General features: G+C 52.0%; 1 protein-coding gene across 1 annotated transcript; it reads right to left on the bottom strand.

The window, feature by feature from the left end:
• Window positions 1–392: 392 nt before the first annotated feature.
• LOC142923358 (uracil-DNA glycosylase-like) lies at window positions 393–26837 on the bottom strand (the record flags this gene model as incomplete). Its single annotated transcript, XM_076064433.1, is given in 5 exon segments — window positions 393–9287; window positions 16806–16984; window positions 21985–22016; window positions 22018–22187; window positions 26747–26837. Coding segments are annotated over 5 exon segments (616 nt in total), but the record flags the coding sequence as incomplete, so codon positions are not given.
• Between the last annotated feature and the right edge of the window lie 283 nt (window positions 26838–27120).

A 27120-nucleotide genomic window follows, 5' to 3' on the forward strand; every position in this document is an offset into this window, starting at 1 on the left:
GTTAAAGCACAGCAGGTTGGCACAGTAGGGGGCACAGGTGGTGCATCAGCCAGTCATCTCAGTCAGTCGACCCGTGGCACCTGCTGGGTCTGCCCCGTGACCTGCCAGCAGGCGTTCGACACTTCACGTGGCCTCAAGGTGCACATAGCCTGGCACAAGCGTCGTGGTGACGTCACCGCCACTTAGTGGTGAATGGGCGCTTGTGTGTGTCAGTGTGTGTGTCTTTGTGTCTGTGCCGTTTTGGCATTCATAGGGTGCTGGCTAACTGCACTTGCCCCTACAGCCTGCTAGAGGCTACCTGGGGGAGCTTTGTGGGTTCGTAATGGATGGTGTGGTGGTGGTGGTGGTGGTGGTTGTGGTGGTGGTGGTGGTGAGGTGAGGCAGACCTCCCATGACCAAACTCTTAAAACTTTAATGCAGAGTAACAACAACAACAACAGTCTACACAACCACCTACACCACCACCACCTACACCACCGCCATCTACACCATCTACACCAGCACCACCACCTACACCACCACCACCTACACCATCTACACCACCACCATTATCAGCGTAACGCGGCAGTTTAAAATTTTAACAAACATGAACAGCTTCACCATCACAATCCTTACAAACATCGCCATCACCAAAACATCACCATCACCCAAACATCATCGCCATCACCCAAACATCACCATCACCCAGACATCATCACCATCACCCAAACAACATCACCATCACCCAAACATCACCATCACCCAAACAACACCATCACCCAAACATCACCATCACCCAAACAACATCACCATCACCCAAACATCATCGCCATCACCCAAACATCACCATCACCCAGACATCACCATCACCCAAACATCGCCATCACCCAAACATCGCCATCACCCAAACATCATCGCCATCACCCAAACATCATCGCCATCACCCACACAACATCGCCATCACCCAAACATCATCGCCATTACCCAAACATCATCGCCATCACCCAAACATCACCATCACCCAAACATCATCGCCATCACCCAAACATCACTATAACCCAAATATCACCACCATCACCCAAACATCACTATCTCACTATGAGTGAGGGTCTCTATGAGTGAGTGAGGGTCTCTATGAGTGAGGGTCTCTATGAGTGAGTGAGGGTCTCTATGAGTGAGTGAGGGTCTCTATGAGTGAGTGTCTCTATGAGTGAGTGAGGGTCTCTGAGTGAGTGAGGGTCTCTATGAGTGAGTGAGTGTCTCTATGAGTGAGTGAGGGTCTCTATGAGTGAGTGTCTCTATGAGTGAGTGAGTGTCTCTATGAGTGAGTGAGTGTCTCTATGAGTGAGTGAGGGTCTCTATGAGTGAGTGAGTGTCTCTATGAGTGAGTGAGGGTCTCTATGAGTGAGTGAGTGTCTCTATGAGTGAGTGTCTCTATGAGTGAGTGAGGGTCTATATGAGTGAGTGTCTCTATGAGTGAGTGAGGGTCTCTATGAGTGAGTGAGTGTCTCTATGAGTGAGTGAAGGTCTCTATGAGTGAGTGAGGGTCTCTATGAGTGAGTGTCTCTATGAGTGAGTGAGGGTCTCTATGAGTGAGTGAGGGTCTCTATGAGTGAGGGTCTCTATGAGTGAGTGAGTGAGTGTCTCTATGAGTGAGTGAGTGTCTCTATGAGTGAGTGAGGGTCTCTGTGAGTGAGGGTCTCTATGAGTGAAGGTCTCTATGAGTGAGGGTCTCTATGAGTGAGTGAGTGAGGGTCTCTATGAGTGAGTGAGGGTCTCTATGAGTGAGTGAGGGTCTCTATGAGTGAGTGAGGGTCTCTATGAGTGAGGGTCTCTATGAGTGAGTGTCTCTATGAGTGAGTGAGGGTCTCTATGAGTGAGTGAGGGTCTCTATGAGTGAGTGAGGGTCTCTATGAGTGAGTGAGGGTCTCTATGAGTGAGTGAGGGTCTCTATGAGTGAGTGAGTGTCTCTATGAGTGAGTGAGGGTTTCTATGAGTGAGTGAGTGTCTCTATGAGTGAGTGAGGGTCTCTATGAGTGAGTGAGGGTTTCTATGAGTGAGTGAGGGTCTCTATGAGTGAGTGAGGGTCTCTATGAGTGAGTGAGTGAGTGTCTCTATGAGTGAGTGAGTGTCTCTATGAGTGAGTGAGTGAGTGTCTCTGTGAGTGAGGGTCTCTATGAGTGAAGGTCTCTATGAGTGAGGGTCTCTATGAGTGAGTGAGTGAGGGTCTCTATGAGTGAGTGAGGGTCTCTATGAGTGAGTGAGGGTCTCTATGAGTGAGTGAGGGTCTCTATGAGTGAGGGTCTCTATGAGTGAGTGAGGGTCTCTATGAGTGAGTGTCTCTATGAGTGAGTGAGGGTCTCTATGAGTGAGTGAGGGTCTCTATGAGTGAGTGAGGGTCTCTATGAGTGAGGGTCTCTATGAGTGAGTGAGTGTCTCTATGAGTGAGTGTCTCTATGAGTGAGTGAGTGTCTCTATGAGTGAGTGAGTGTCTCTATGAGTGAGTGAGTGAGGGTCTCTAGGAGTGAGTGAGGGTTTCTATGAGTGAGTGAGTGTCTCTATGAGTGAGTGAGGGTCTCTATGAGTGAGTGTCTCTATGAGTGAGTGAGTGTCTCTATGAGTGAGTGAGTGTCTCTATGAGTGAGTGAGGGTCTCTATGAGTGAGTGAGTGTCTCTATGAGTGAGTGAGGGTCTCTATGAGTGAGTGAGTGTCTCTATGAGTGAGTGTCTCTATGAGTGAGTGAGGGTCTATATGAGTGAGTGTCTCTATGAGTGAGTGAGGGTCTCTATGAGTGAGTGAGTGTCTCTATGAGTGAGTGAGTGTCTCTATGAGTGAGTGAGGGTCTCTATGAGTGAGTGAGGGTCTCTATGAGTGAGGGTCTCTATGAGTGAGTGAGTGAGTGTCTCTATGAGTGAGTGAGTGTCTCTATGAGTGAGTGAGGGTCTCTGTGAGTGAGGGTCTCTATGAGTGAAGGTCTCTATGAGTGAGGGTCTCTATGAGTGAGTGAGTGAGGGTCTCTATGAGTGAGTGAGGGTCTCTATGAGTGAGTGAGGGTCTCTATGAGTGAGGGTCTCTATGAGTGAGGGTCTCTATGAGTGAGTGAGGGTCTCTATGAGTGAGTGAGGGTCTCTATGAGTGAGTGAGGGTCTCTATGAGTGAGTGAGGGTCTCTATGAGTGAGTGAGGGTCTCTATGAGTGAGTGAGTGTCTCTATGAGTGAGTGAGGGTTTCTATGAGTGAGTGAGTGTCTCTATGAGTGAGTGAGGGTCTCTATGAGTGAGTGAGGGTTTCTATGAGTGAGTGAGGGTCTCTATGAGTGAGTGAGTGAGTGTCTCTATGAGTGAGTGAGTGTCTCTATGAGTGAGTGAGTGAGTGTCTCTGTGAGTGAGGGTCTCTATGAGTGAAGGTCTCTATGAGTGAGGGTCTCTATGAGTGAGTGAGTGAGGGTCTCTATGAGTGAGTGAGGGTCTCTATGAGTGAGTGAGGGTCTCTATGAGTGAGTGAGGGTCTCTATGAGTGAGGGTCTCTATGAGTGAGTGAGGGTCTCTATGAGTGAGTGTCTCTATGAGTGAGTGAGGGTCTCTATGAGTGAGTGAGGGTCTCTATGAGTGAGTGAGGGTCTCTATGAGTGAGGGTCTCTATGAGTGAGTGAGTGTCTCTATGAGTGAGTGTCTCTATGAGTGAGTGAGTGTCTCTATGAGTGAGTGAGTGTCTCTATGAGTGAGTGAGTGAGGGTCTCTAGGAGTGAGTGAGGGTCTCTATGAGTGAGTGAGGGTCTCTATGAGTGAGTGAGGGTCTCTATGAGTGAGGGTCTCTATGAGTGAGTGTCTCTATGAGTGAGTGAGTGTCTCTATGAGTGAGTGAGGGTCTCTATGAGTGAGTGAGGGTCTCTATGAGTGAGTGAGGGTCTCTATGAGTGAGTGAGTGTCTCTATGAGTGAGTGAGTGTCTCTGAGTGAGTGAGTGTCTCTATGAGTGAGTGAGGGTCTCTATGAGTGAGTGAGTGAGTGTCTCTATGAGTGAGTGTCTCTATGAGTGAGTGAGGGTCTCTATGAGTGAGTGAGTGTCTCTATGAGTGAGTGAGGGTCTCTATGAGTGAGTGAGGGTCTCTATGAGTGAGTGAGGGTCTCTATGAGTGAGTGTCTCTATGAGTGAGTGAGGGTCTCTATGAGTGAGTGAGGGTCTCTATGAGTGAGGGTCTCTATGAGTGAGTGAGTGTCTCTATGAGTGAGTGTCTCTATGAGTGAGTGAGTGTCTCTATGAGTGAGTGAGTGAGGGTCTCTAGGAGTGAGTGAGGGTCTCTATGAGTGAGTGAGGGTCTCTATGAGTGAGTGAGGGTCTCTATGAGTGAGTGAGGGTCTCTATGAGTGAGGGTCTCTATGAGTGAGTGTCTCTATGAGTGAGTGAGTGTCTCTATGAGTGAGTGAGGGTCTCTATGAGTGAGTGAGGGTCTCTATGAGTGAGTGAGGGTCTCTATGAGTGAGTGAGGGTCTCTATGAGTGAGTGAGGGTCTCTATGAGTGAGTGAGTGTCTCTATGAGTGAGTGAGTGTCTCTGAGTGAGTGAGTGTCTCTATGAGTGAGTGTCTCTATGAGTGAGTGAGTGTCTCTATGAGTGAGTGTCTCTATGAGTGAGTGAGGGTCTCTATGAGTGAGTGAGTGTCTCTATGAGTGAGTGAGTGTCTCTATGAGTGAGTGAGGGTCTCTATGAGTGAGTGAGGGTCTCTATGAGTGAGTGAGGGTCTCTATGAGTGAGGGTCTCTATGAGTGAGTGTCTCTATGAGTGAGTGAGTGTCTCTATGAGTGAGTGAGGGTCTCTATGAGTGAGTGAGGGTCTCTATGAGTGAGGGTCTCTATGAGTGAGTGAGGGTCTCTATGAGTGAGTGAGTGTCTCTATGAGTGAGTGAGTGTCTCTGAGTGAGTGAGTGTCTCTATGAGTGAGTGAGGGTCTCTATGAGTGAGTGAGTGAGTGTCTCTATGAGTGAGTGTCTCTATGAGTGAGTGAGGGTCTCTATGAGTGAGTGAGTGTCTCTATGAGTGAGTGAGGGTCTCTATGAGTGAGTGAGGGTCTCTATGAGTGAGTGAGGGTCTCTATGAGTGAGTGTCTCTATGAGTGAGTGAGTGTCTCTATGAGTGAGTGACTCTATGAGTGAGGGTCTCTATGAGTGAGTGAGTGAGTGTCTCTATGAGTGAGTGAGTGTCTCTATGAGTGAGGGTCTCTATGAGTGTCTCTATGAGTGAGTGAGGGTCTCTATGAGTGAGGGTCTCTATGAGTGAGTGAGGGTCTCTATGAGTGAGGGTCTCTATGAGTGAGTGAGGGTCTCTATGAGTGAGTGAGTGTCTCTATGAGTGAGTGAGGGTCTCTATGAGTGAGGGTCTCTATGAGTGAGGGTCTCTATGAGTGAGTGTCTCTATGAGTGAGTGAGAGTCTCTATGAGTGAGTGAGTGTCTCTATGAGTGAGTGAGTGTCTCTATGAGTGAGGGTCTCCATGAGTGACTGAGGGTCGCTATGAGTGAGTGAGGGTCTCTATGATTGAGTGAGGGTCTCTATGAGTGAGTGAGGGTCTCTATGAGTGAGTGACTCTATGAGTGAGTGAGTGTCTCTATGAGTGAGTGAGGGTCTCTATGAGTGAGTGAGGGTCTCTATGAGTGAGTGAGGGTCTCTATGAGTGAGTGAATGTCTCTATGAGTGAGTGAATGTCTCTATGAGTGAGGGTCTCTATGAGTGAGTGAGTGTCTCTATGAGTGAGTGAGTGTCTCTATGAGTGAGTGAGGGTCTCTATGAGTGAGTGAGGGTCTCTATGAGTGAGTGAGGGTCTCTATGAGTGAGGGTCTCTATGAGTGAGTGAGGGTCTCTATGAGTGAGTGAGTGTCTCTATGAGTGAGTGAGGGTCTCTATGAGTGAGTGAGGGTCTCTATGAGTGAGGGTCTCTATGAGTGAGTGAGTGTCTCTATGAGTGAGTGAGAGTCTCTATGAGTGAGTGAGTGTCTCCATGAGTGAGTGAGGGTCTCTATGAGTGAGTGAGGGTCTCTATGATTGAGTGAGGGTCTCTATGAGTGAGTGAGGGTCTCTATGAGTGAGTGAGTGTCTCTATGAGTGAGTGAGTGTCTCTATGAGTGAGTGAGGGTCTCTATGAGTGAGTGAGGGTCTCTATGAGTGAGTGAGGGTCTCTATGAGTGAGTGAGTGTCTCTATGAGTGAGTGAGGGTCTCTATGAGTGAGGGTCTCTATGAGTGAGTGAGTGTCTCTATGAGTGAGTGAGTGTCTCTATGAGTGAGTGAGTGTCTCTATGAGTGAGTGAGGGTCTCTATGAGTGAGTGAGGGTCTCTATGAGTGAGTGAGGGTCTCTATGAGTGAGTGAGGGTCTCTATGAGTGAGTGAGTGTCTCTATGAGTGAGTGAGGGTCTCTATGAGTGAGTGAGTGTCTCTATGAGTGAGTGGGGGTCTCTATGAGTGAGGGTCTCTATGAGTGAGGGTCTCTATGAGTGAGTGAGGGTCTCTATGAGTGAGTGAGGGTCTCTATGAGTGAGTGAGGGTCTCTATGAGTGAGTGAGTGTCTCTATGAGTGAGTGAGTGTCTCTATGAGTGAGTGAGGGTCTCTATGAGTGAGTGAGGGTCTCTATGAGTGAGTGAGTGTCTCTATGAGTGAGTGAGGGTCTCTATGAGTGAGTGAGGGTCTCTATGAGTGAGTGAGGGTCTCTATGAGTGAGTGAGTGTCTCTATGAGTGAGTGAGGGTCTCTATGAGTGAGTATCTCTATGAGTGAGTGGGGGTCTCTATGAGTGAGTGAGGGTCTCTATGAGTGAGTGAGGGTCTCTATGAGTGAGTGAGGGTCTCTATGAGTGAGTGAGGGTCTCTATGAATGAGTGAGGGTCTCTATGAGTGAGTGAGGGTCTCTGTGAGTGAGTGAGGGTCTCTGTGAGTGAGTGAGGGTCTCTATGAGTGAGTGAGGGTCTCTATGAGTGAGTGAGGGTCTCTATGAGTGAGTGAGGGTCTCTGTGAGTGAGTGAGGGTCTCTATGAGTGAGTGAGGGTCTCTATGAGTGAGTGAGGGTCTCTATGAGTGAGTGAGGGTCTCTATGAGTGAGGGTCTCTATGAGTGAGTGAGTGTCTCTATGAGTGAGTGAGTGTCTCTATGAGTGAGTGAGGGTCTCTATGAGTGAGTGAGTGAGGGTCTCTATGAGTGAGTGAGGGTCTCTATGAGTGAGTGAGGGTCTCTATGAGTGAGTGAGTGTCTCTATGAGTGAGTGAGGGTCTCTATGAGTGAGTGAGTGTCTCTATGAGTGAGTGGGGGTCTCTATGAGTGAGGGTCTCTATGAGTGAGTGAGTGTCTCTATGAGTGAGTGAGGGTCTCTATGAGTGAGTGAGGGTCTCTATGAGTGAGTGAGGGTCTCTATGAGTGAGTGAGGGTCTCTATGAGTGAGTGAGGGTCTCTATGAGTGAGTGAGGGTCTCTATGAGTGAGTGAGGGTCTCTATGAGTGAGTGAGTGTCTCTATGAGTGAGTGAGTGTCTCTATGAGTGAGTGAGGGTCTCTATGAGTGAGTGAGGGTCTCTATGAGTGAGTGAGGGTCTCTATGAGTGAGTGAGTGTCTCTATGAGTGAGTGAGGGTCTCTATGAGTGAGTATCTCTATGAGTGAGTGGGGGTCTCTATGAGTGAGTGAGGGTCTCTATGAGTGAGTGAGGGTCTCTATGAGTGAGTGAGGGTCTCTATGAGTGAGGGTCTCTATGAGTGAGTGAGGGTCTCTATGAGTGAGTGAGGGTCTCTATGAGTGAGTGAGGGTCTCTGTGAGTGAGTGAGGGTCTCTGTGAGTGAGTGAGGGTCTCTATGAGTGAGTGAGGGTCTCTATGAGTGAGTGAGGGTCTCTATGAGTGAGTGAGGGTCTCTGTGAGTGAGTGAGGGTCTCTATGAGTGAGTGAGGGTCTCTATGAGTGAGTGAGGGTCTCTATGAGTGAGTGAGGGTCTCTATGAGTGAGGGTCTCTATGAGTGAGTGAGTGTCTCTATGAGTGAGTGAGTGTCTCTATGAGTGAGTGAGGGTCTCTATGAGTGAGTGAGTGAGGGTCTCTATGAGTGAGTGAGGGTCTCTATGAGTGAGTGAGGGTCTCTATGAGTGAGTGAGTGTCTCTATGAGTGAGTGAGGGTCTCTATGAGTGAGTGAGTGTCTCTATGAGTGAGTGGGGGTCTCTATGAGTGAGGGTCTCTATGAGTGAGTGAGTGTCTCTATGAGTGAGTGAGGGTCTCTATGAGTGAGGGTCTCTATGAGTGAGTGAGGGTCTCTATGAGTGAGTGAGGGTCTCTATGAGTGAGTGAGGGTCTCTATGAGTGAGTGAGGGTCTCTATGAGTGAGTGAGGGTCTCTATGAGTGAGTGAGGGTCTCTATGAGTGAGTGAGGGTCTCTATGAGTGAGTGAGTGTCTCTATGAGTGAGTGAGTGTCTCTATGAGTGAGTGAGGGTCTCTATGAGTGAGTGAGGGTCTCTATGAGTGAGTGAGGGTCTCTATGAGTGAGTGAGGGTCTCTATGAGTGAGTGAGGGTCTCTATGAGTGAGGGTCTCTATGAGTGAGGGTCTCTATGAGTGAGTGAGGGTCTCTATGAGTGAGTGAGTGTCTCTATGAGTGAGTGAGGGTCTCTATGAGTGAGTGAGGGTCTCTATGAGTGAGTGAGGGTCTCTATGAGTGAGTGAGGGTCTCTATGAGTGAGTGAGTGTCTCTATGAGTGAGTGACTCTATGAGTGAGTGAGGGTCTCTATGAGTGAGTGAGGGTCTCTATGAGTGAATGAGGGTCTCTATGAGTGAGTGTCTCTATGAGTGAGTGTCTCTATGAGTGAGTGTCTCTATGAGTGAGTGTCTCTATGAGTGAGTGAGGGTCTCTATGAGTGAGTGAGGGTCTCTATGAGTGAGTGTCTCTATGAGTGAGTGTCTCTATGAGTGAGGGTCTCTATGAGTGAGTGAGGGTCTCTATGAGTGAATGAGTGTCTCTATGAGTGAGTGAGTGTCTCTATGAGTGAGTGAGTGTCTCTATGAGTGAGTGAGGGTCTCTATGAGTGAGTGAGGGTCTCTATGAGTGAGTGAGGGTCTCTATGAGTGAGTGAGGGTCTCTATGAGTGAGTGTCTCTATGAGTGAGTGAGGGTCTCTATGAGTGAATGAGGGTCTCTATGAGTGAGGGTCTCTATGAGTGAATGAGCCAGTCGATGGGAGGCAGACGCTGAGCCTGCAGGATGCTGTTTGTCCGTGAGAAGTGACCACAGCCCAGGAATCCACGGTGGGCAGACAGAGGGGATGGGTGTGGCGCTGTGAGCACGTGGTGGAGACTCTGCAGACACACACAGACAAAGACACACAGAGACACACAGAGACACACAGACATGAGACACAGAGACAGAGACACACAGCGACACAGACACAAACAGACACACAGAGACACACAGAGACAGACACAGAGACAGACACACAGAGACACAGAGACAGACACACAAACAGACACACACACAGAGACACAGAGACAGACACAGAGACAGATACACACAGACACAGAGATACACAGAGACACACACAGACACACACAGACACACACAGATACACAGAGACACACACAGACACACACAGACACACACAGAGACAGACACACAGAGACACACAGAGACAGACACAGAGAGACAGAAACAGAGACACACAGAGACAGACACAGAGACAGACACAGACAGACACAAACACAGACAGACACAGAGACACACACAGAGACACACACAGAGACACACAGAGACACACACAGAGACACAGAGAGACATACAGAGACACACACAGAGACAGACACACAGAGACAGACACACAGAGATACACAGAGACACCCACAGACACACACAGAGACACAGAGAGACACACAGAAACACAGAGACACACAGAGACAGACACAGAGAGACACACAGAGATACACACACAGAGACACACAGAGACACACAGAGACACATGGACATGAGACACAGAGACAGAGACACAGAGACACACACACAGAGACAGACACACAGAGACAAACAGACACACACAGATACACAGAGACACACAGAGCCAGACACAGAGACACACACACGGAAATACACAGAGACACACAGAGACACACAGAGACACACACACAGAGACACACAGACACACACAGATACACAGAGACACACAGCCAGACACAGAGACACACACACGGAAATACACAGAGACACACAGAGACACACAGAGACAGACAGAGACACACAGAGACACACACACAGAGACACACAGAGACACACACAGAGACACACAGAGACACACAGAGACACATGGACATGAGACACAGAGACAGAGACACAGAGACAGACACACAGAGACACACAGAGACACACACAGAGACACACAGCGACACACAGAGACAGACACAGAGAGACACAGAGACACACACACAGAGACACACAGAAATACACAGACACACACAGACACACACAGACACACAGAGACACACAGAGACAGGCACACAGAGACAGACAAAGAGACACACAGAGACAGACAAAGAGACACGTAGAGACACAGAAGGGATGGGTGTGGTGCTGTGAGCACGTGGTGGAGACTCTGCAGTAAGTTTAGTGGTGAGTGTAGTGGTGAGTGTAGCGGTGAGTGTAGTGGTGAGTGTAGCGGTGAGTGTAGTGGTATAGTAGTGAGTGTAGTGGTGAGTGTAGCGGTGAGTGTAGTGGTATAGTAGTAACTTTAGTGATGAGTGTAGTGGTGAGTGTAGTGGTGAGTGTAGTGGTGAGTGTAGCGGTGAGTGTAGTAGTATAGTAGTGAGTGTAGTGGTGAGTGTAGTGGTGAGTGTAGTGGTATAGTAGTGAGTCTAGTGGTGAGTGTAGCGGTGAGTGCAGTGGTATAGTAGTGAGTGTAGTGGTGAGTGTAGTGGTGAGTGTAGTGGTGAGTGTAGTAGTGAGTGTAGTGGTGAGTGTAGTGGTGAGTGTAGCGGTGATTGTAGTGGTATAGTAGTGAGTGTAGTGGTGAGTGTAGTGGTGAGTGTAGTAGTGAGTGTAGTGGTGAGTGTAGTGGTGAGTGTAGTGGTGAGTGTAGTAGTGAGTGTAGTGGTGAGTGTAGTGGTGAGTGTAGTGGTATAGTAGTGAGTGTAGTGGTGAGTGTAGTAGTGAGTGTAGTGGTGAGTGTAGTGGTGAGTGTAGTGGTGAGTGTAGCGGTGAGTGTAGTGGTATAGTGGTGAGTGTAGCGGTGAGTATAGTGGTATAGTGGTGAGTGTAGTGGTGAGTGTAGTGGTGAGTGTAGTGGTGAGTGTAGTAGTGGGTGTAGTGGTGAGTGTAGTGGTGAGTGTAGTAGTGAGTGTAGTGGTGAGTGTAGTGGTGAATGTAGTAGTGAGTGTAGTGGTGAGTGTAGTGGTGAGTGTAGTGGTGAGTGTAGTGGTGAGTGTAGTAGTGAGTGTAGTAGTGAGCGTAGTGGTGAGTGTAGTGGTGAGTGTAGTGGTGAGTGTACTAGTGAGTGTAGTGGTGAGTGTAGTGGTGAGTGTAGTGGTGAGTGTAGTATAGTAGTGAGTGTAGTGGTGAGTGTAGTGGTGAGTGTAGCGATGAGTGTAGTAGTGTAGTGGTGAGTGTAGTGGTGAGTGTAGTGGTGATTGTAGTAGTATAGTAGTGAGTGTAGCAGTGAGTGTAGCGGTGAGTGTAGTAGTGTAGTGGTGAGTGTAGCGGTGAGTGTAGTGGTGAGTGTAGTAGTGTAGTGGTGAGTGTAGTGGTGAGTGTAGTGGTGAGTGTAGTAGTATAGTAGTGAGTGTAGCAGTGAGTGTAGTAGTGTAGTGGTGAGTGTAGCGGTGAGTGTAGTGGTGAGTGTAGTAGTGTAGCGGTGAGTGTAGTGGTGAGTGTAGTGGTGAGTGTAGTAGTGTAGTGGTGAGTGTAGCGGTGAGTGTAGTGGTGAGTGTAGTAGTGTAGCGGTGAGTGTAGTGGTGAGTGTAGTGGTGAGTGTAGTAGTGTAGTGGTGAGTGTAGTGGTGAGTGTAGTGGTGAGTGTAGTAGTGTAGTGGTGAGTGTAGCGGTGAGTGTAGTGGTGAGTGTAGTAGTGTAGCGGTGAGTGTAGTGGTGAGTGTAGTGGTGAGTGGTGAGTGTAGCGGTGAGTGTAGTAGTGTAGTGGTGAGTGTAGTGGTGAGTGTAGTAGTGTAGTGGTGAGTGTAGCAGTGAGTGTAGCGGTGAGTGTAGTAGTATAGTGGTGAGTGTAGTGGTGAGTGTAGTGGTGAGTGTAGTAGTGCAGTGGTGAGTGTAGTGGTGAGTGTAGTGGTGAGTGTAGTGGTGAGTGTAGTGGTGAGTGTAGTGGTATAGTGGTGAGTGTAGTGGTGAGTGTAGTGGTGAGTGTAGTGGTGAGTGTAGTGGTGAGTGTAGCGGTATAGTAGTGAGTGTAGTGGTGAGTGTAGCGGTGAGTGTAGTGGTATAGTAGTAACTTTAGTGATGAGTGTAGTGGTGAGTGTAGTGGTGAGTGTAGTGGTGAGTGTAGCGGTGAGTGTAGTAGTATAGTAGTGAGTGTAGTGGTGAGTGTAGTGGTGAGTGTAGTGGTGAGTGTAGTGGTATAGTAGTGAGTCTAGTGGTGAGTGTAGCGGTGAGTGCAGTGGTATAGTAGTGAGTGTAGTGGTGAGTGTAGTGGTGAGTGTAGTGGTGAGTGTAGTAGTGAGTATAGTGGTGAGTGTAGTGGTGAGTGTAGCGGTGATTGTAGTGGTATAGTAGTGAGTGTAGTGGTGAGTGTAGTGGTGAGTGTAGTGGTGAGTGTAGTAGTGAGTGTAGTGGTGAGTGTAGTGGCGAGTGTAGTGCTGAGTGTAGTAGTGTAGTAGTGAGTGTAGTAGTGAGTGTAGTGGTGAGTGTAGTAGTGAGTGTAGTGGTGAGTGTAGTGGTGAGTGTAGTGGTGAGTAGTGGTGAGTGTAGTGGTGAGTGTAGTGGTGAGTGTAGCGGTGAGTGTAGTGGTACAGTGGTGAGTGTAGCGGTGAGTATAGTGGTATAGTGGTGAGTGTAGTGGTGAGTGTAGTGGTGAGTGTAGTGGTGAGTGTAGTAGTGAGTGTAGTAGTGAGTGTAGTGGTGAATGTAGTAGTGAGTGTAGTGGTGAGTGTAGTGGTGAGTGTAGTGGTGAGTGTACTAGTGAGTGTAGTGGTGAGTGTAGTAGTATAGTAGTGAATGTAGCAGTGAGTGTAGCGGTGAGTGTAGTAGTATAGTGGTGAGTGTAGTGGTGAGTGTAGTGGTGAGTGTAGTGGTGAGTGTAGTGGTGAGTGTAGTAGTGAGTGTAGTAGTGAGCGTAGTGGTGAGTGTAGTGGTGAGTGTAGTGGTGAGTGTACTAGTGAGTGTAGTGGTGAGTGTAGTGGTGAGTGTAGTGGTGAGTGTAGTAGTATAGTAGTGAGTGTAGTGGTGAGTGTAGCGGTGAGTGTAGTGGTATAGTAGTAACTTTAGTGATGAGTGTAGTGGTGAGTGTAGTGGTGAGTGTAGTGGTGAGTGTAGCGGTGAGTGTAGTAGTATAGTAGTGAGTGTAGTGGTGAGTGTAGTGGTGAGTGTAGTGGTATAGTAGTGAGTCTAGTGGTGAGTGTAGCGGTGAGTGCAGTGGTATAGTAGTGAGTGTAGTGGTGAGTGTAGTGGTGAGTGTAGTGGTGAGTGTAGTAGTGAGTATAGTGGTGAGTGTAGTGGAGAGTGTAGCGGTGATTGTAGTGGTATAGTAGTGAGTGTAGTGGTGAGTGTAGTGGTGAGTGTAGTGGTGAGTGTAGTAGTGAGTGTAGTGGTGAGTGTAGTGGTGAGTGTAGTGGTGAGTGTAGTAGTGTAGTAGTAAGTGTAGTAGTGAGTGTAGTGGTGAGTGTAGTAGTGAGTGTAGTGGTGAGTGTAGTGGTGAGTGTAGTGGTGAGTAGTGGTGAGTGTAGTGGTGAGTGTAGTGGTGAGTGTAGCGGTGAGTGTAGTGGTACAGTGGTGAGTGTAGCGGTGAGTATAGTGGTATAGTGGTGAGTGTAGTGGTGAGTGTAGTAGTGAGTGTAGTAGTGAGTGTAGTGGTGAATGTAGTAGTGAGCGTAGTGGTGAGTGTAGTGGTGAGTGTAGTGGTGAGTGTACTAGTGAGTGTAGTGGTGAGTGTAGTAGTATAGTAGTGAATGTAGCAGTGAGTGTAGCGGTGAGTGTAGTAGTATAGTGGTGAGTGTAGTGGTGAGTGTAGTGGTGAGTGTAGTGGTGAGTGTAGTGGTGAGTGTAGTAGTGAGTGTAGTAGTGAGCGTAGTGGTGAGTGTAGTGGTGAGTGTAGTGGTGAGTGTAGTGGTGAGTGTAGTAGTATAGTAGTGAGTGTAGTGGTGAGTGTAGTGGTGAGTGTAGTGGTGATTGTAGTAGTATAGTAGTGAGTGTAGCAGTGAGTGTAGCGGTGAGTGTAGTAGTGTAGTGGTGAGTGTAGCGGTGAGTGTAGTGGTGAGTGTAGTAGTGTAGTGGTGAGTGTAGTGGTGAGTGTAGTGGTGAGTGTAGTAGTATAGTAGTGAGTGTAGGAGTGAGTGTAGCGGTGAGTGTAGTGGTGAGTGTAGTGGTGAGTGTAGCGGTGAGTGTAGTGGTGAGTGTAGTAGTGTAGCGGTGAGTGTAGTGGTGAGTGTAGTAGTGTAGTGGTGAGTGTAGTGGTGAGTGTAGTAGTATAGTAGTGAGTGTAGCAGTGAGTGTAGTAGTGTAGTGGTGAGTGTAGCGGTGAGTGTAGTGGTGAGTGTAGTAGTGTAGCGGTGAGTGTAGTGGTGAGTGTAGTGGTGAGTGTAGTAGTGTAGTGGTGAGTGTAGTGGTGAGTGTAGCGGTGAGTGTAGTAGTGTAGTGGTGAGTGTAGTGGTGAGTGTAGTAGTGTAGTGGTGAGTGTAGTGGTGAGTGTAGTAGTGTAGTGGTGAGTGCAGTGGTGAGTGTAGTGGTGAGTGTAGCGGTGAGTGTAGTAGTGTAGTGGTGAGTGTAGTGGTGAGTGTAGCAGTGAGTGTAGTGGTGAGTGTAGTAGTATAGTGGTGAGTGTAGTGGTGAGTGTAGCGGTGAGTGTAGTAGTGTAGTGGTGAGTGTAGTGGTGAGTGTAGCGGTGAGTGTAGTAGTGTAGTGGTGAGTGTAGTGGTGAGTGTAGCGGTGAGTGTAGTAGTGTAGTGGTGAGTGTAGCAGTGAGTGTAGGGGTGAGTGTAGTAGTATAGTGGTGAGTGTAGCGGTGAGTGTAGTGGTGAGTGTAGTGGTGAGTGTAGTGGTGTAGTGGTGAGTGTAGTGGTGAGTGTAGTAGTGTAGTGGTGAGTGTAGTGGTGAGTGTAGTGTAGTGGTGAGTGTAGTGGTGAGTGTAGTGGTGAGTGTAGTGGTGAGTGTGGTGGTGAGTGTAGTGGTGAGTGTAGTGGTGAGTGTAGTGGTGTAGTGGTGAGTGTAGTGGTGAGTGTAGTGGTGTAGTGGTGAGTGTATCGGTGAGTGTAGTAGTGTAGTGGTGAGTGTAGTGGTGAGTGTAGTGGTGAGTGTAGTAGTGTAGTGGTGAGTGTAGTGGTGAGTGTAGTGGTGAGTGTAGTGGTGTAGTGGTGAGTGTAGTGGTGAGTGTAGTGGTGAGTGTAGTAGTGTAGTGGTGAGTGTAGTGGTGAGTGTAGTGGTGAGTGTAGTGGTGAGTGTAGTAGTGTAGTGGTGAGTGTAGTGGTGAGTGTAGTGGTGAGTGTAGTGGTGAGTGTAGTGGTGTAGTGGTGAGTGTAGTAGGTAGTGAGTGTAGTGGTGAGTGTAGTAGTGTAGTGGTGAGTGTAGTGGTGAGTGTAGTGGTGAGTGTAGTGGTGTAGTGGTGAGTGTAGTGGTGAGTGTAGTGGTGAGTGTAGTGGTGAGTGTAGCGGTGAGTGTAGTAGTGTAGTGGTGAGTGTAGTGGTGAGTGTAGTGGTGAGTGTGGTGGTGAGTGTAGTGGTGAGTGTAGTGGTGAGTGTAGCGGTGAGTGTAGTAGTGTAGTGGTGAGTGTAGTGGTGAGTGTAGTGGTGAGTGTAGCGGTGAGTGTAGTAGTGTAGTGGTGAGTGTAGTGGTGAGTGTGGTGGTGAGTGTAGTGGTGAGTGTAGTGGTGAGTGTAGTGGTGTAGTGGTGAGTGTAGTGGTGAGTGTAGTGGTGAGTGTAGTAGTGTAGTGGTGAGTGTAGTGGTGAGTGTAGTAGTATAGTAGTGAGTGTAGTGGTGAGTGTAGTGGTGAGTGTAGTGGTGTAGTGGTGAGTGTAGTGGTGTAGTGGTGAGTGTAGTGGTGAGTGTAGTGGTGAGTGTAGTAGTGTAGTGGTGAGTGTAGTGGTGAGTGTAGTGGTGAGTGTAGTGGTGAGTGTAGTGGTGAGTGTGGTGGTGAGTGTAGCGGTGAGTGTAGTGGTGAGTGTAGTAGTGTAGTGGTGAGTGTAGTAGTGTAGTGGTGAGTGTAGTGGTGAGTGTAGTAGTGTAGCGGTGAGTGTAGTAGTGTAGCGGTGAGTGTAGTGGTGAGTATAGCGGTGAGTGTAGTGGTGAGTGTAGTGGTGAGTGTAGTGGTGAGTGTAGTGGTGAGTGTAGTAGTATAGTGGTGAGTGTAGTAGTGTAGTGGTGAGTGTAGCGGTGAGTGTAGTAGTGTAGTGGTGAGTGTAGCGGTGAGTGTAGTAGTGTAGTGGTGAGTGTAGTGGTGAGTGTAGTGGTGAGTGTAGTAGTGTAGTGGTGAGTGTAGTGGTGAGTGTAGTAGTATAGTAGTAGTGTAGTGGTGAGTGTAGTGGTGAGTGTAGTGGTGAGTGTAGTGGTGAGTGTAGTAGTGAGTGTAGTAGTGGTATAGTGGTGAGTGTAGTGGTGAGTGTAGTGGTGAGTGTAGTGGTATAGTGGTGAGTGTAGTGGTGAGTGTAGTGGTGAGTGTAGTGGTGAGTGTCGCTCCTCACCCGGTTGATGGAGGCACCACATCGCTGTGCGTCAGCTCCCCACAGCAAGAAGACCAATCCGGTGCGGTTCCGGTTGAGCCAAGAGATCACCGCCCCGGTGAGCAGCTCCCAGCCACGGCCGCGGTGAGAGTTGGCCTGGCCGGCACGCACCGTGAGAACGGCGTTGAGTAGCAGCACCCCTACACACACACAGACACACATAGACACACACACACACACATAGACACACACACACAGATAAGACACACACACACAGACACACAACAACAACAACCGCCATTCGCCACCAAGTGGCGGTGACGTCACCACGACGCTTGTGCCAGGCTATGTGCACCCTGAGGCCACGTGAAGTGTCGAACGCCCGCTGGCAGGAGGTCACGGGGCAAACACAGCAGGTGCCACGGGTCGACTGACTGAGATGACTGGCTGATGCACCACCTGTGCCCCCTACTGTGCCAACCTGCTGTGCTTTAGCCACCCGGCGCTCCGCTCGCTGTTGTGAGCGTCGCTCCTCCGCCCTCCGTTGTTGTTGGAGGGCGACTGCCTCCAACTGCCCAGTAGCATCCTTCACGAGCCTCCTCCACAGAGGCCGATCTTGACACCGCTGGTACCGGTCATCGGCAAGTCCACTCAGTTCCACGTCCTCCTGTACCACGCCACTCCATCTCTTCTCTAGCCCGTGCCGCGCCCGCTTAGCCCCCTCGATCCGGTCGAACAAAAGCTGTTTCGGCATGCGGTGGCTGGGCATGCGGGCTACATGACCCAGCCATCGCAGCCTTGCCTGCCGGAGGAGCTCACCGATGGGACCTTGCCCAGATCTTTCAAGGATTTGTGAGCTCCTCACACAATCCAGTCTGGTTAAACCCAGGATGGATCGTAGGCAGGCCAACCTAAATGTTTCTAACCGGCGAAGATGCTCCATTAGGGGGGTCCACGTTTCGCAAGCGTAGAGAAGGGAGGGAAAGACCGTGGCCGAGAAGACCTGAAGCTTAGTGCGGAGCGACAGACCAGGTAGCTTCCACACAGCGTTACGCAACCGATAAAGAGATATTGCCACTCGACTGATTCGGAGTGAGACCTCTGCTCTTAAACTGGAGCCGGTCATAAGCACACTGCCCAGGTATGGGAAACTCTGTACTCTCTCCACAACTGCCCCATCACCGATCCGGAGTTGTGGGGGTGGAGTGTCCGATGGTACAAAATACCCAGGCAGGTGCTTAGTTTTGGTGGGGCTGATGGTAAGGCCCCACCTCTTAGTGGCACGCTCCAGTCTCAGCAGCAGCGTCTCCAACTCCTCCTCTGACTGAGCAGCTATTACCAAATCATCAGCATACACACACAGACACACATACACACACACACAGATACACACACACATACACACACACACAGACACACACACAGACACACACATACATACATACACACACTCACACACACAGACACTCACACACACATACACACACACTCACACACACACACAGACACACACACAGACACACACACACATAGACACACATACACTCACACACACATACACACACACATAGACACACACAGATACACACACACACAGACACACACACACACACACATACACACACACATACACACAGACACACACACACAGACACACACACAGACACACACACACAGACATACATACACACAGACACACACACACAGACACACACACAGACACTCACACAGACACTCACACACACTCACACACACATACACACACACAGACACACACACATACACACACACACAGACAGACACACACACACATACATACACACACACACTCACACACACACAGACACTCACACACATACACACACTCACACATACACACAGACACTCACACACACAGACACACTCACACACACAGACACACACACACTCACACACACACAGACACTCACACACACACACAGACATACACACACACAGACACTCACACACACAGACATACACACACACACACACAGACATACACACACACATACACACACATACACACAGACATACACACACATACACACAGACATACACACACATACACACAGACATACACTCACACACACAGACACTCACACACACAGACACTCACACACACACTCACACACACAGACACACACACACTCACACACTCATACACACACACAGACACTCACACACACACACACAGACACACACACAGACACACACACTCACACATACACACACACTCACACACACACACAGACACTCACACACACATACACACACACACACATACACACACAGACACACACAGATACACTCACATACACACACACTCACATACACACACACACACTCACACACAAACACACACAGACACTCACACACACACACAGACACTCACACACACACACAGACACTCACACACACTCACACACACTCACGCAGACACTCACACACACTCACACACACAGACACACACATACACTCACACACACAGACACACACACAGACACACACACAGACACACACATACACTCACACACACAGACACACACACAGACATACACACATACACACACACAGACACACACACACAGACAGACAAACACACACAGACACTCACACACACACACAGACACTCACACACACACACAGACACTCACACACACTCACACACACTCACACAGACACTCACACACACTCACACACACAGACACACACATACACTCACACACACAGACACACACACAGACACACACACAGACACACACATACACTCACACACACAGACACACACACAGACATACACACATACACACACACAGACACACACACACAGACAGACACACACACACAGACACACATACATACATACACACACACACTCACACACTCACACAGACACTCACACACACATACACACACTCACACACACACAGACACTCACACATACACACAGACACTCACACATACACACAGACACTCACACACACAGACACACACACACTCACACACAGACATACACACACACACAGACACTCACACACATACACACACACATACACACACACACAGACACTCACACACATACACACACACATACACACAGACATACACTCACACACACAGACACTCACACACACACTCACACACACAGACACACACACAGACACACACACAGACACACACACATACATACACACACAGACACACACACACATACACACAAATACACACACAGACACACACTCACACACATACACACACTCACACACACACAGACACTCAGACACACACACACACAGATACACACACATACACACACACACACATACACACAAATACACACACAGACACACACTCACACACATACACACACTCACACACACACAGACACTCAGACACACACACACACACACAGATACACACACATACACACACACATACACACACACAGACACACACACAGATACACACACATACACACACACATACACACACACAGACACACACAGACATACACTCACACACACAGACACTCACACACACACTCACACACACAGACACACACACAGACACACACACATACATACACACACAGACACACACACACACAAATACACACACAGACACACACTCACACACATACACACACTCACACACACACATACACACACACACACATACACACAAATACACACACAGACACACACTCACACACATACACACACTCACACACACACATACACACAAATACACACACAGACACACACTCACACACATACACACACTCACACACACACAGACACTCAGACACACACACACTCACACCCACATACTCACACACATACACTCACACACACACACTCACACACACACTCACACACACATACACACACATACACACAGACATACACTCACACACACACACTCACACACACTCACACACACACAGACACACACACATACACACACAGACACACACACATACACTCACACACACAGACACACACACAGACACACACACATACATACACACACAGACACACACACACATACACACAAATACACACACAGACACACACTCACACACATACACACACTCACACACACACATACACACACACACACATACACACAAATACACACACAGACACACACTCACACACATACACACACTCACACACACACATACACACAAATACACACACAGACACACACTCACACACATACACACACTCACACACACACAGACACTCAGACACACACACACTCACACCCACATACTCACACACATACACTCACACACACACACTCACACACACACTCACACACACATACACACACATACACACAGACATACACTCACACACACACACTCACACACACTCACACACACACAGACACACACACATACACACACAGACACACACACATACACTCACACATACACACACACACATACACACACATACACACACTCACACACACAGACACACACACACACATACTCACACACATACACAGACACACACACACACACAGATACACACACACACATACGCAGACACACACACACTCACACCCACACACTCACACACACACACCCACACACACACAGACACACACACACATACATACACTCACACACACTCACACACACACACTCACACACACACACAGACACATACACACACACATACACACACACATACACACACTCACACACACACACTCACACACACATACACTCACACACACATACACACACATACACTCACACACTCATACACACTCACACACATACACACACACAGACACACACACTCACATACACACACTCACACACACACACAGACACACACACACATACACACTCACACACACTCACACACACTCATACACACACACACACACACTCACACACACATACACACACATACACACACACAGACACACACACAGACACACACACATACACACACTCACACACACACATACACACACACAGACACACACACTCACATACACACATACACACACATACACACACACAGACACACACACAGACACACACACATACACACACTCACACACACACACATACACACACACAGACACACACACTCACATACACACACTCACTGCGTGCTCTCTCCGCTGCTGCTGCTGCTGCCCTGCCACTCACCCTGCTGTGCCCAGGCCGTGAGGTCTCCGTGGGGGGGCCGTGAAGGGGGCGTGGCCTCGCCCCCCCGCCGCCCCGGCCGCCACCTCGCGGAAGACGTTGAGGAGACTCGGGGGGGGCGGCACCCCCCGGGGGACGCTGAAGCTGAGGCCGTGGGCCTGGCCCGGGCCGTGGTACGGGTCCTGGCCCAGGATCACCACCCTCACCTGGAGAGCAGGGGTCAGGGGTCAGGGGCCACGGGTCAGGGGCCACGGGTCAGGGGTGAGGGGCGGGGGTGAGGGGCGGGCGGCACGCTCACCCACTCACCCTCCCACTCACCCTCCCACTCACCCTCCCACTCACCCTCCCACTCACCCTCCCACTCACCCACCCACTCACGCACCCACTCACCCTCCCACTCACCCACCCACTCACCCTCCCACTCACCCTCCCACTCACCCACTCACGCTCCCACTCACCCTCCCACTCACCCACCCACTCACCCTCCCACTCACCCTCCCACTCACGCTCCCACTCACCCTCCCACTCACCCTCCCACTCACCCTCCCACTCACCCTCCCACTCACCCACCCACTCACCCTCCCACTCACCCTCCCACTCACCCACTCACGCTCCCACTCACCCTCCCACTCACCCACCCACTCACCCTCCCACTCACCCTCCCACTCACGCTCCCACTCACCCTCCCACTCACCCTCCCACTCACCCTCCCACTCACCCTCCCACTCACCCACCCACTCACCCTCCCACTCACCCCTCCCACTCACGCTCCCACTCACCCTCCCACTCACCCTCCCACTCACCCTCCCACTCACCCTCCCACTCACCCTCCCACTCACCCTCCCACTCACGCTCCCACTCACCCTCCCACTCACCCTCCCACTCACGCTCCCACTCACCCTCCCACTCACCCTCCCACTCACCCACCCACTCACCCTCCCACTCACCCTCCCACTCACCCACTCACGCTCCCACTCACCCTCCCACTCACCCTCCCACTCACCCTCCCACTCACCCTCCCACTCACCCTCCCACTCACCCTCCCACTCACCCTCTCACTCACCCTCCCACCCACTCACCCTCCCACCCACCCACTCACCCTCCCACCCACTCACCCACTCACTCACCTACTCACCCACCCTCCCACTCACTCACCCTCCCACTCACTCACCCTCCCACTCACCCATTCACCCCCCACTCACTCACCCACTCACCCTCCCACTCACTCACCCTCCCACTCACCCTCCCACTCACCCACCCTCCCACCCACTCACCCTCCCACCCACCCACTCACCCTCCCACCCACTCACACACTCACTCACCTACTCACCCACCCTCCCTCCCACTCACCCTCCCACTCACCCTCCCATTCACCCTCCCATTCACCCTCCCACCCTCCCACTCACCCTCCCACTCACCCACCCTCCCACCCACTCACCCTCCCACCCACCCACTCACCCTCCCACCCACTCACCTACTCACCCACCCTCCCTCCCACTCACCCTCCCACTCACCCTCCCACTCACCCTCCCACTCACCCACCCTCCCACCCACTCACCCTCCCACCCACCCACTCACCCTCCCACCCACTCACCCACTCACTCACCTACTCACCCACCCTCCCTCCCACTCACCCTCCCACTCACCCTCCCACTCACCCTCCCACTCACCCTCTCACTCACCCTCCCACTCACTCACCCTCCCACTCACCCATTCACCCCCCCACTCACTCACCCACTCACCCTCCCACTCAACTCACCCTCCCACTCACTCACCCTCCCACTCACCCTCCCACTCACCCACCCTCCCACCCACTCACCCTCCCACCCACCCACCCTCCCACCCACCCACTCACCCTCCCACCCACTCACTCACCTACTCACCCACCCTCCCTCCCACTCACCCTCCCACTCACCCTCCCATTCACCCTCCCACCCTCCCACTCACCCTCCCACTCACCCTCCCTCCCACCCTCCCACTCACCCTCCCTCCCACCCTCCCACTCATTCTCCCACTCACCCTCCCACTCACCCTCTCACTCACCCTCCCACTCACTCACCCTCCCACTCACCCATTCACCCCCCCACTCACTCACCCACTCACCCTCCCACTCAACTCACCCTCCCACTCACTCACCCTCCCACTCACCCTCCCACTCACCCTCCCACTCACCCACCCTCCCACCCACTCACCCTCCCACCCACCCACCCTCCCACCCACCCACTCACCCTCCCACTCACCCTCCCATTCACCCTCCCACCCTCCCACTCACCCTCCCACTCACCCTCCCTCCCACCCTCCCACTCACCCTCCCTCCCACCCTCCCACTCACCCTCCCTCCCACCCTCCCACTCACCCTCCCACTCACCCTCCCACTCACCCTCCCACTCACCCTCCCACTCACCCTCTCACTCACCCTCCCACTCACTCACCCTCCCACTCACCCATTCACCCCCCCACTCACTCACCCACTCACCCTCCCACTCAACTCACCCTCCCACTCACTCACCCTCCCACTCACCCTCCCACTCACCCTCCCACTCACCCACCCTCCCACCCACCCACCCTCCCACCCACCCACTCACCCTCCCACCCACTCACCCACTCACTCACCTACTCACCCACCCTCCCTCCCACTCACCCTCCCACTCACCCTCCCATTCACCCTCCCACCCTCCCACTCACCCTCCCACTCACCCTCCCTCCCACCCTCCCACTCACCCTCCCTCCCACCCTCCCACTCACTCTCCCACTCACCCTCCCACTCACCCTCCCACTCACCCTCCCACTCACCCTCCCACTCACCCTCTCACTCACCCTCCCACTCACTCACCCTCCCACTCACCCATTCACCCCCCCACTCACTCACCCACTCACCCTCCCACTCAACTCACCCTCCCACTCACTCACCCTCCCACTCACCCTCCCACTCACCCACCCTCCCACCCACTCACCCTCCCACCCACCCACCCTCCCACCCACCCACTCACCCTCCCACCCACTCACCCACTCACTCACCTACTCACCCACCCTCCCTCCCACTCACCCTCCCACTCACCCTCCCATTCACCCTCCCACCCTCCCACTCACCCTCCCACTCACCCTCCCTCCCACCCTCCCACTCACCCTCCCTCCCACCCTCCCACTCACTCTCCCACTCACCCTCCCACTCACCCTCCCACTCACCCTCCCACTCACCCTCCCACTCACCCTCCCACTCACCCTCCCACTCACCCTCTCACTCACCCTCCCACTCACTCACCCTCCCACTCACCCATTCACCCCCCCACTCACTCACCCACTCACCCTCCCACTACTCAACCTCCCCTCCCACTCACTCACCCTCCCACTCACCCTCCCACTCACCCACCCTCCCACCCACTCACCCTCCCCACCCACCCACCCTCCCACCCACCCACTCACCCTCCCACCCACTCACCCACTCACTCACCTACTCACCCACCCTCCCTCCCACTCACCCTCCCACTCACCCTCCCATTCACCCTCCCACCCTCCCACTCACCCTCCCACTCACCCTCCCTCCCACCCTCCCACTCACCCTCCCTCCCACCCTCCCACTCACTCTCCCACTCACCCTCCCACTCACCCTCCCACTCACCCTCCCACTCACCCTCCCACTCACCCTCTCACTCACCCTCCCACTCACTCACCCTCCCACTCACCCATTCACCCCCCCACTCACTCACCCACTCACCCTCCCACTCAACTCACCCTCCCACTCACTCACCCTCCCACTCACTCACCCTCCCACTCACCCTCCCACTCACCCACCCTCCCACCCACTCACCCTCCCACCCACTCACCCTCCCACCCACTCACCCTCCCACCCACTCACCCTCCCACCCACCCACCCTCCCACCCACCCACCCACTCACTCACCCACTCACCCTCCCACCCACTCACCCACTCACTCACCTACTCACTCACCCTCCCTCCCACTCACCCTCCCACTCACCCTCCCATTCACCCTCCCACCCTCCCACTCACCCTCCCACTCACCCTCCCTCCCCACCCTCCCACTCACTCTCCCACTCACCCTCCCACTCACCCTCCCACTCACCCTCCCACTCACCCTCCCACCCACCCTCCCACCCACCCACCCTCCCACCCACCCACCCTCCCACCCACCCACTCACCCTCCCACCCACTCACTCACCTACTCACTCACCCTCCCTCCCACTCACCCTCCCACTCACCCTCCCACTCACCCTCCCACTCACCCTCCCACTCACCCTCCCACTCACCCTCCCTCCCACCCTCCCACTCACCCTCCCACTCACCCTCCCTCCCACCCTCCCTCCCACCCTCCCACTCACCCTCCCTCCCACCCTCCCACTCACCCTCCCTCCCACCCTCCCACTCACCCTCCCTCCCACCCTCCCACTCACTCTCCCACTTCACCCTCCCACTCACCCTCCCACTCACCCTCCCACTCACCCTCCCACTCACCCTCCCACTCACCCTCCCACTCACCCTCCCTCCCACCCTCCCACTCACCCTCCCTCCCACCCTCCCACTCACCCTCCCACTCACCCTCCCTCCCACCCTCCCACTCACCCTCCCACTCACCCTCCCACTCACTCACCCTCCCACTCACCCACCCACCCTCCCACTCACTCACTCACTCACCCACCCACCCACTCACTCACTCACTCACCCACCCACCCACTCACTCACTCACCCACCCACCCACTCACCCACCCACCCACCCACTCACCCACCCACCCTGGCCTCACCCACCCACCTGTGAAGGCCTACAGAGATGTGTCCAGGTGAACACGTTGGCAGGCTCTGGGTACACCCACGTGTCTCCTCCTCTCCTCCGCCACAAACTCCTTCAGCTGCCCATCACAGACAAAGGTCCCCCGTGTAGCCCACGCAGTAATCTAGGTGCAAGTGCCGCTGTTGTGTGTGTTCTTTCACACCGTACATAGTCAACCGTGATAATCTGTGTGTCTCTGTGTGTCCCTGTGTGTCTCTGTGGGTCTCTGTGGGTCTCTGTGGGTCTCTGTGGGTCTCTGTGGGTCTCTGTGGGTCTCTGTGTCTCTCTGTGGGTGTCTGTAGGTCTCTGTGGGTCTCTGTGGGTCTCTGTGTGTATCTGTGGGTCTCTGTGTGTCT

Source organism: Petromyzon marinus, unplaced genomic scaffold (genome assembly GCF_048934315.1).
Source record: "Petromyzon marinus isolate PM22_M1 ecotype Great Lakes invasive population unplaced genomic scaffold, UKy_Petmar_22M1.pri1.0 PM_Scaffold_443, whole genome shotgun sequence".
Classification (NCBI taxonomy): Eukaryota; Metazoa; Chordata; class Hyperoartia; order Petromyzontiformes; family Petromyzontidae; genus Petromyzon; species Petromyzon marinus.